This window comes from Erythrolamprus reginae, chromosome 2 (genome assembly GCF_031021105.1).
Source record: "Erythrolamprus reginae isolate rEryReg1 chromosome 2, rEryReg1.hap1, whole genome shotgun sequence".
Taxonomy (NCBI): domain Eukaryota; kingdom Metazoa; phylum Chordata; class Lepidosauria; order Squamata; family Dipsadidae; genus Erythrolamprus; species Erythrolamprus reginae.
Window position 1 is genome coordinate 17,390,963 of NC_091951.1, and position 10,261 is coordinate 17,401,223.

The 10,261-nt window shown below is 38.1% G+C and overlaps 1 protein-coding gene across 1 annotated transcript; it reads left to right on the forward strand.

The window, feature by feature from the left end:
- Positions 1–417: 417 nt before the first annotated feature.
- LOC139159198 (vomeronasal type-2 receptor 26-like) lies at positions 418–9,841 on the forward strand. Its single transcript, XM_070736550.1, has 8 exons — positions 418–515; positions 1,157–1,448; positions 1,902–2,690; positions 3,401–3,613; positions 5,516–5,642; positions 6,744–7,636; positions 8,450–8,469; positions 9,694–9,841. The coding sequence occupies exons 1-8, from the start codon at positions 418–420 to the stop codon at positions 9,839–9,841; spliced, it is 2,580 nt and encodes an 859-aa protein (XP_070592651.1).
- Positions 9,842–10,261: the final 420 nt, after the last annotated feature.

Genomic DNA, 10,261 nt, shown 5'->3' on the forward strand with positions numbered 1-10,261 from the left:
TGGTTTTCTCCAGCTTCTCCTTCACACATGGAGGCCCAGAGGTAGTTCAGGATTCCCAGAGGAGATGTTGCTTCTTACAGTAATTATTAAAATCCTGGTCTGTGAGGTATCTCCTGATATTTCTCCAGTGACTACCTTTGATGTAAACATCAGACTGAAGCAACTTGAAAGGGATCTCATCTTGCATCAGAAAAGGATAAATGTCTCACATCACACTCCGTGTTGCACAAATTTTTGGGACATTCAGGGAATGGGCTTCTTGAATGCACCTTTCCTTTCTCCCCTTTCCAGGTGAAGTTCTGTTTATCTCCCTCTCGGTCTAGAAAGTCACTCTCATTTCCATCTTGTAAGAGTGCTTTGATTTCTTCAAACTCACTTGTTCTTCCTTAGAATTAGGAAGAGAATTGATTCAGTCCCATGAATTATGGACCTCCTCCTTCTGTTTCTGCTTCTGCTGATGTCCCAGCCAGTCTCTGGGAAGCTGAGAACGAAGTGCCTGCAGAGTTTTCAGAAATGTGAGGGAAGAAAACTATGGAGCTATTACAAGCCAGGAGACCACCTCATTAGTATATTCTCTGTGGCCACAGTAATATCTGATGCAATGTTGTCTTTCAACACATCTCCTGATACTCAATCTCCCTCGTAAGTCATTCAGTGGGATGGAGTTGCATTCTCTCAATTTCCAGTCTTCTTTTCTTTCACTTACTGCTATATTGTAGGACCTGTTTTAATTTGTTGAATCATTTGGATTACCCTGGCTTCTCTCTTAAATCTTATTTTTTGAGACCCAAATCTAAATCTAACCCCCCACCTTCCAAGTCTTGTAGAACCCTGAATTAATCACAACTAGTTTATTGAAAAAATGTATTTACCTCTATCCAATCCATTTCCCTATTTTTATAACCATTCATTGATATTAAATGTCTGATTCTAGTAAGAATAGATTATGGTTTTGTTTTTAGAATTGCTTTTCTGGGTCACTTATGGTAAGTCCTCTTTGCTGATGATTCTATTTTAATCGTTGAATTATTTTGAATCTTGATCATTGCACAAATTAAATTGAGCACTATTACAAAGAATGATATATTTCTGAATATTAAATATTCACCCCACCTTCCCAACCTTCATAATAATTAAACAGTGGTATTTTTTACAGTATTACAGTTACTAATCCAGAAAGAATACTATGCTTTGTTTTTGCCATTGAAGAAGTCAACAAGAATTTTCAACTTTTGTACAATCTCACACTTGGCTACAACATCCATGACAATTATTTGAACACCTGTGCCACTTCAGATGCCTTGCTGGACATGCTCTCAACTGGAGAAGCCAATGTTCCCAACTACAGCTGTGGCAAGAAGGACAACCTGATGGCTGTTCTTGATGGATCTTTTGATGACATTTCCATTCAGGTGTCAACATTAGTAGGCACCTACAAAGTCCCACAGGTTTGATTATGTGTTTCTCTATCTCGTAAAGTGAGCAGATTGTTGGTGGGTGGGTAATAAATTCAGTCATATATTCTCTTTGGAATTCAAGAACAGCTTTTGGCCATGGCCATTGTTGACTCAAGTAAGACATGAATAAACTGGACACAAAGTAAATATGGAACATTTAAGCAAATCTTCAAAATGAACTGATTTGCAATTGCAGTGCTCTAGAGATAGAAGACACAATACGTTAATTTTATTAGAAAAGAGAAAGACACCTGTCCCATATTAGACAAATGCTTATAATAAAACATCCTAATATTCTGGATATCGTATTCTTTATCTTAATACAGCTTAAGAACCATAAACTATTCTAATATACTTGTGAGAACCACGCTGGATGTGTTAAAACCTTACATTTGGACTTCATCTGATCTAAATATAATACACTGTTCTTTATTGTTTCTTCAGATGAGTTATAAAATTGTTTCAGAGGCTCTGAGTGATAAAAGTCAAATTCCCTTTTTCCATCAGATGCTTCCTCAAAATGGGTTCCAATACTCAGGAATTGTTTATATCCTTCTCCATTTCAGATGGACTTTGATTGGTCTCTTTTCAACAGACACAGAGGAGGGAGAGAATTTCATGAGAACTTTCACTCCTATGCTTGTCCGAAATGGAATTTGTGTTGTTATCTCACAACAATTCTCAATGGCTAGAGCTACAGAACCTCTCAGAAATGCCATTTCTAAGTGGAAACAAGTCAATGTCTTTGTTCACTTCATAGAATTTTTTGCCCTTATGGATAGTGTTCGCCACGTCCATTTAACAATTGAAGGTTTGCCAGGACCCATTGAAGGGAAAGTCTGGATCACCACAACAGTTGAGAAACTGATAATGGAAAGGCATACACTTCACAAATATATGCATAGTTTTTGGGTCTTTTCTTTTCAGGAAAGGAAATGGACAGATGATGATGCCTTTCAATCCAAACTTTTTAGAGATTTCAAATTTGAAGACCAGTCTTTTTGCTGTTCTTTTTCAAAGCATTTCCTTTCTGTCAAGGGCCGGAGACGATGCACCCAGATAGCACAACTGGACATGCAAGAGAAAAAGAACAGAATTCTGATAAAGAATGACCACCGTGTTTATAGTGTTGTTAAGACTCTGGCCCATGCCTTGAATGTTGCATATTCCTCAATATCTAGGAGGAGAAAAGCAGAGAAGAAAGAGAGATTGGGGGCTCTAGAGCCATGGCAGGTATGGGTTCCTGACATTGATCCATCAAAACCAGTTCTTCTTTAAAAAAAAATCCAATGCCCATGTAGGGGATCCATTTCAACTTACTTGTTCTGTGAAACATTAACAGATTTGGCCAAGCTGAGGCCAGAGTTATTTCACAAGATTATGTTCCAAAGATCAGGGATTATTACAATTATATTTTGACGTTAAACACTTCTATTATAATTTTTAAAAATGTATACATTGTAAATAAATTCCTGTACTTATGGGTTTGTAATTAGGATGATAGAATTTTCTATTCCTACATCTCAGCTAAATCTGGGAGCATTTAGTATAACCTTTCCTCACTGCAGGAGTCCAATTAAAGCTTTTCAGATTGATGGCTGCTCAGTGTTGGCATTTAGCTGTGGTGGCACAGTGGTTATAATGTAAGTATTGCTGCCAGGAGTTCTATCCTGACGAGCTCAAGGTAGACTCAGCCTTCCATCCTACCAAGGCTGATAAAATGGGGAGACAGATTGTTGGGGGCAGTATGCTCACTCTATAAACCATTTAGACAGGGCTGTAAAAGCACTGTGAAGTAGTATAAAGTCTCAGTGCTAATAGTATTTAGGCAAATAGTGAAGGGAGGGCTGAACATCTTTGTTTCACTGGCTGAGCTTTAAAATTGCTCCCTCTTTTAGGATGTTTCAAATTGCTTTCAAAATTCCTGGATGTTTCAATTCTAGTTCCATCCCTTTCTGGAGAAGAATGAGTTTTACAATTTTTCCTGGGAAAAACTATACTTGGACCAAAGTGGAAATGTAGCAGCAGATCTGAATATCATAAGCTGGTTGCTTTTCCTCAAGAAGGATCCCATCAAAGAACAACTAGGGAGTCTCGAAAGACAAAAGCTTATTATCAGTCAAGATGCTCTTTCACGGCTAAAATTGCTCAACAAGGTGCTTGAAAATATTGAAAACTTTTCTATCTGTATTGTTGGTGTTAGTGTCCCTGGAAAGAGCAGGATCAGATATTTTTAAAGAGCCCATATCTGACCAGGGTTATTTTTGCCTCCTTTTCAACTGCCTGGGATAGGCCTCCCACTCAGACATGGGTTCCTACCTATTCAGTCCAGTTCTATAGAACCAGTAGTAACTAGGCGATCTAAACCCAAAATTCCAAGTCCGATGGAATAAGATATTGTGTTGCGAGTAGAGAAGTAGAGGATCCTTATTTTGAAATATTTCTGGACTTTCTCAATTGTATTAATGTCCAATATGCAGTGTAGGTTCCAGACAGGTGTATTCGAGAATTGGTCTAGCAAATGCTTTATATGCTCAGGTTAGCAGTGTAATTTTGCCATTGAAGCAGCTACGCAAGATTAAAGTAACTTGAACGAATTTGCAGTAATACAATCTGGAACACCAGCACCCCTGCTCCTACTGCTAAGAAAGTGTTCAATCAAAATGGCACCACAATGACTGGTCATATATGGCATAATGCCTTAAACTAGAAAATTGAAGCCATGCAAATGACTTTGACCCCCCCAAAAAACACTTTCTATAATGAGATGAAGAGTGTCAATTTATAATGAAATGCTACTTAGGCTTGTTTTTGGCTTGTAAACCCCTTGAATTCAATTGCTTATCTTGATTGTCAACTGCCAAGTCTTCCACTAAAACAGAGAATTCCTCTAATTTAAGTCATAAATATATGTGGGTCTGTCTTTCCATGTCATCTAATTGTAGTTCTAATTTTGGGAGGTAGTGGAGGGGAGTGGTTTTTTTGGGGGGAAATCTATGGTTCTTGGGGGCTCAAATAGTTGGACAAAAGTAATGATTAACAACAAAACCCCACCCTCCTTGCCTTTCGTAAGCTTCTTAAAACCCACCTCTGTCGTCAGGCATGGGGGAATTGAGATCTTCCCTTCCTCCTAGGCTTATAAAATGTATGCATGGTATGTCTGTATGTATGATTGGTTCTTTAAACTGGGTTTTTTAAAATTACTTTTAATGTTAGATTTGGTTATATTGTCTTTTCACTGTTGTTAGCCGCCCCGAGTCTGCGGAGAGGGGCAGCATACAAAACTAATAAATAAGTAAGTAATTAAGTAAGTAAGTAAGTAAGTAAGTAAGTAAGTAAGTAAGTAAGTAAGTCAGTCAGTCAGTCAGTCAGTCAGTCAATCAATCAATCAATCAATCAATCAATCAATCAATCAATCTGTAATTCTTCAATAGAAAGGACTTTGTCTTGAATACCTAACTGGCAGTGAAGGGCTACCAATTTTTTTACTACCACACTTTGGGTGCAGCTTATATAGGACGCCCTGCATTTTCTTTCAACATCTTTCAGTGCAAATTGGGTGCTCTGGGTGGAGCTCCATTTTTGCTATCCCACTGCATTCCACCCACCCAGGCAGCAGCCCACCCCTGCTAACTGGGCTTTAGAAATATCCCTTTCTCACACAGAGCTCAACTTCATGTACCAGCAAAAGACGCCTTGTTAAGTGACATATTCTCATGATTTAGTCTCTCTATAATTCTAGAAACAAGACAGTAATCTTTGGTCTTATTTCACCTTTATGGCAGCTTTATGAATTGAAAATATAAATGTACAGATATAACTAAATAATACTTCATTTAAGATTGTCAGTCATAGTTTGTGAGGAATTTTTTCTTTATATCTTACCTGGAACAAGGATTTGGTTTGTTTTCAAAGGGGAATAGCTTTGCAATATTTTATGTTTTCCTGATCCGTAATTCAAAAGTTTCTTTCTTAAGCACAGTTTCATTTTATTTTAATCAATCTAATAAACAAAAACTTGGCAGATAATTTGGAATTAATTTTGTTTTTCTCCTTAGACTCTGCCTCAGTCCAAATGTGTGAGCAATTGTCACCCTGGATTTGTAAAACGGGCACGGAAAGAAGAACCAATCTGCTGCTATGATTGCATTCCTTGTCCAGAGGGGACCATCTCCACACAGGAAGGTGAGTGACATCAGAGGAAAAGGCATTGGATTCAACAAGAACATTTGATCAAAGTGGAAGTTAAAAGACATATCTGAACTTGACTATTTTATTCTTTATTGCTATTTTAAACATATCCAATTTATTCTATATTAGGAAGAATAAAATCTTGAAGAATAAGGCAGGAAGAGATGGAAGAAAGTAGTGGATTGGGTAAGATGAATTCTGCTAAAGGAAGTATCTTTTCTACTTGTCAGCTTGAAAATTTCCTTCCTTGTTTATCATCTAAATTCATTGAAACTTGAGGTTTGGTTTCAGATGAAAGGGTTTTGCTCATCCAAACCAATTTTATCTTACAGGCCAAAAGTTATACTAGTCAGTCAGTCAGTCAGTCAGTCAGTCAGTCAGTCAGAAAGAATAGTAGATGCTTGGAACAAACTTCCAGCAGATGTGGATGGTAAATCCACAGTAACTGAATTTAAACATGCCTGGGATAAACATGTATCCATCCTAAGATAAAATACAGGAAATCGTATAAGGGCAGACTAGATGGACCACGAGGTCTTCAATGTTTCTATGCAGAGGCCAATAATGTGACGTACAAAGGCAAAAAATGGTTGAGGGGTGGGAGCCAGTGGGTGGGTGAGTCTTCGGAGAGGGGCGGCATACAAATCTAATAAATAAATAAATAAATAAATAAATAAATAAATAAATACACATAAAAATGTTCAGTCTCTTTTTTGGGGGAAAAGTTTGTCTCATACTCTGAAAAATATGGTATATCTTTTCATGTGACAGTACCAAAGAAATTAACATTTGTTTACAATTTAAAGTAGTGAATATACAACTTGAATAACAGTGTATTTGTGCTGTTATCAGAAAATAATGTAACACACACCCATTAAAGTCAAAAGTGCTAATATTAAACTGGATTGTAAGCTGCCTACATTTGGTTTAAGATGGGCAACCAGAAAAACCCCCTGTCTATGTCCATATCTATATTTCAGTTTACCAATTAATATGGCTTTCTTGTCCCTCAGCATCAGCTGTCATCCAAAGAAGGTCTGCGTTGGAATGTGAAAGGAGAGAATATAAAAATAATATTACTTACTGTTTTTTCAGATACTGAAAAATGCACCAAATGCCCAGATGATAAATATCCAACTGATGACAGAATCCAATGCATTCCCAAAAGACTAACCTTCCTGTCCTATGAAGAACATCTGGGTGTCATCCTGGTCTCCTTTGCTGTACTCTTGTTTCTAACCACAGGCTTGGTTTTAGCCATATTCCTTAAATACCTAGAAACTCCCATTGTCAAAGCTAATAACCGTGACCTGTCCTACATCCTCCTGGTTTCCCTCTTGCACTGCTTCTTGTCCTCCTTTTTCTTCATTGGTCAACCAAGGAAAGCCAGCTGCCTTCTCCGACAAACAATATTCAGCATAATCTTCTCAGTTGCTGTGTCTTGTGTGTTAGCCAAAACAATCATGGTAGTGCTGGCCTTCCTGGCCACGAAACCAGGGAACAGGGTGAGGAGATTGTTGGGGAAGCGCTTGGCCAACTCCATCATCCTTTCTGGTTCTGCTGGAAAAATTGTAATTTGTGCAATCTGGCTTGGAGTTTCTCCTCCATTTCCTGACTCTGATTTGCATTCTCAGCCTGGAGACATCATCCTTCAATGCAATGAAGGCTCTGTCACCATGTTTTATGTTGTTCTCAGCTACATGGGTTTCCTTGCTGCCATTTGCTTCACAGTGGCTTTCCTAGCCAGGAACCTGCCTGGGGCTTTCAATGAAGCCAAGCTGATCACCTTCAGCATGCTGGTCTTCTGCAGTGTCTGGATCTCTTTCCTGCCCACCTACTTGAGCACCAAGGGGAAATATATGGTGGCCGTGCAGATTTTCTCCATCTTGGCTTCTGGTGCTGGCCTTCTGGGCTGCATCTTCTTCCCCAAATGCTACATTATCATCCTGAGACCAGATTTAAATACTAAGGAGCATTTAAAGATAAAAGTTGGTATTTGATCATGATGTGGTTTCTCGAGCTCATAATGCTTAATTATTTATTACAGTTATTAGTGAGGTTGCCTGCTTGTTTTGACAATTAAGCTTGTTTTAAATTCAAAGAAATAAACATACAAAGAATGTAAGACTAACTTATGATAAACAACAAAATATAAAATAAATAAATTAATAATTGAAATCGTCATAAAACTGGGGAAGGACAAGATAAGAAATAAGATTATATTATAATAGACTGACTGACTTTCTGAATAAGTAAATAAAGAAACACATGTTTGAAAAAAGTTTACCAATCAGTTGGTGGGATTCTCTTCAGTGTACTTTAAAAAAAGCAAAACTGTCACGCTGAGAATTGCCAGCGAACAGAGACATTCTGTAGTTAAAGAGTTAATGTGTGTTTCTCCGTCTGATCACCCCCCCTCATACCTCACTCCCACAATTCATATCTTTTCCTACATGTCACATCTGCCTGCTTACGTAAGCAGGCACATTCCAATGTATCTTCCATTCTGTGTTCAGCCATGTTACGGCTGCTAGATAAAAGTGCCAGCTGGCACCAATTTACTTTACTTTCTGTTTGCTAAATAAAGTTTGTTTTTACTTACATTCCTGCCTGCCGAGTCTACCTAATTTAAAAATCCGTCCCTCAACATGGTAGCAGAGGATGGTTTTGTTTATCCTAATTAACCGGCTGAAAAGCCTGCAAATAACGCACAGACAATTTCTCTGCCTTTGAAGCAAAAATGCAGAACTCAGCAGATGCACAAGAATTTCCTTTTCAAAGAATCTTATCTCTGATTCCAGATAAACAAGAGCTCCAAAATGTGAGTAACAATGACTCTTCTACAAAAATTTATTGCTTGCCAGAATTAAAATACAGTCAGACTGATGTTCCTAACTTCTCTGCAAAGCAAAAAGTATTTCTCTGTGCAAAACAATGTTCTCTAAAGAATCATGCAAGCAATATTAGTCCAGTAGTAATGCAGAAAGAAAAATGTTATAATAAACAATATGTGTCCCTGGACAACTCTGAAATGAAAGTAAATGTTTTGAATCCTTATCACCAAGAAAATATGCCAAATATCTTTGGAGCTCTGCCAAAGCTCAAAAATAATGAGAATCAGGTGTTGATAAAGCTTTCCGAGTCAACTTCACAAGAATGTCAGTCCTTCTTACAATGTATTGATATGCAAACTCTAAACTCCCTAGCTGGTGATTTAAGACTTGAAATTAACGCTACGCAAAAATGTTTATTAAAAATGAAGCTAGACAAGAATGCATGTGATCTAATACAGCATAAGAAGGATCTTATAGGATTTCATTGTACCGTATTAATGAGAAAAGAGATCATACTTGACCAGATAACAAGCATGCAGTTAAAGTATTGCCAAGGAAAAATATGTAGTTTACCAGAACAAAAGAATAAAATGGCATTTGTACGAAGACAGTCTGATGATGTAACGCATTCCTTAGCACTCAAGGAACTAGGTGCAGCACCACCCAGTGGCCAAACTGGAAAAATACCTAGCTCAACTTGTCTTCAGAAATTTGGCTCAGTTCCAAGCCAGATCCAAAATGCGCCACCTGGTGGTCAAATTAAGCAACTGCACCAAAATGTTGTTTTATTGCCAGAAAGCTCAGAAACGCCATCCAGTGACCATTTTAAGCAATGCAGGTCACCAGAAAATTTAGATGGCCAGAAAAATGTTGATTTGCGCGAGAAGGATTTCTTTTTAGATTTCCAAATGAACAAAGAAGCTTCAGCAGAACAATTCTATTCTTCAGCCAAAGAAAGGTTTGTACCTCAACAGACATTTTCACAACAAGTACCCCAACCAAGTCAAGGGGTGCAATTCTCACAGGTACAACCACTTCAAGTTCAGAAAAAAAATGTTGATTTACGCCAAGAGGATTTCTTTTTAGATTTCCAAATGAACAAAGAAGCTTCAGCAGAACAATTCTATTCTGCAGCCAAAGAAAGGTTTTTACCTCAACAGACATTTTCGCAACAAGTACCCCAACCAAGACAAGGGGTGCAATTCTCACAGGTACAACCGCCACAAGTTCCTGCTACGCCCGTGCAACCGGTGCAAATTCTACTTCAGTCGGCTCAGCCATTATTGGCACCACGTCCTCAACTACAGCAACAGATGCCGACTGCAACTAAAGAGCAATTTTCCACCTTACCGCCATTAAAAGAAGAAGAAGGCATTAATTTGGAACGCAGGGGTTCCAGTAACTCCAAATCAGCTCAACGAGATTCCGAAGGCAAATCACACTCTACAATCAATACCGTGCTTCTAAAAAATGTTCCTGATTCAAATTGTGAGTACAGCACAAAACATTTATGGACTGTAGATAGCGGAGCTGCTTTTCACATTACTCACCAAAGAGAACTTTTGAATTACATGAGTCTGACATAAAGGAGGTGTATGGATTCTCGAAATACCAATGCCGAGTCGAAGGAGAAGGAACTATCTACATAGATGAACTGGACCAGATGATTCCATGCGTTCTCTACATTCCAGAATCCGAAAGCAACATACTCAGCCTTCACCGCCTAAACCAAGACTTAGGCTACAAAGCTATGCTCCTGAACTATGATATCCATATTAT

Bases quoted from the DNA above. Each gene is read 5' to 3' on its own strand.
- LOC139159198 (XM_070736550.1), top strand. From the start codon at position 418: ATGAATTATGGACCTCCTCCTTCTGTTTCTGCTTCTGCTGATGTCCCA. The intron at 7,637-8,449 runs GTTGGTATTTGA...CTCTGATTCCAG, and splicing joins AGGAGCATTTAAAGATAAAA to ATAAACAAGAGCTCCAAAAT. The intron at 8,470-9,693 runs GTGAGTAACAAT...CAATTCTCACAG, and splicing joins ATAAACAAGAGCTCCAAAAT to GTACAACCGCCACAAGTTCC.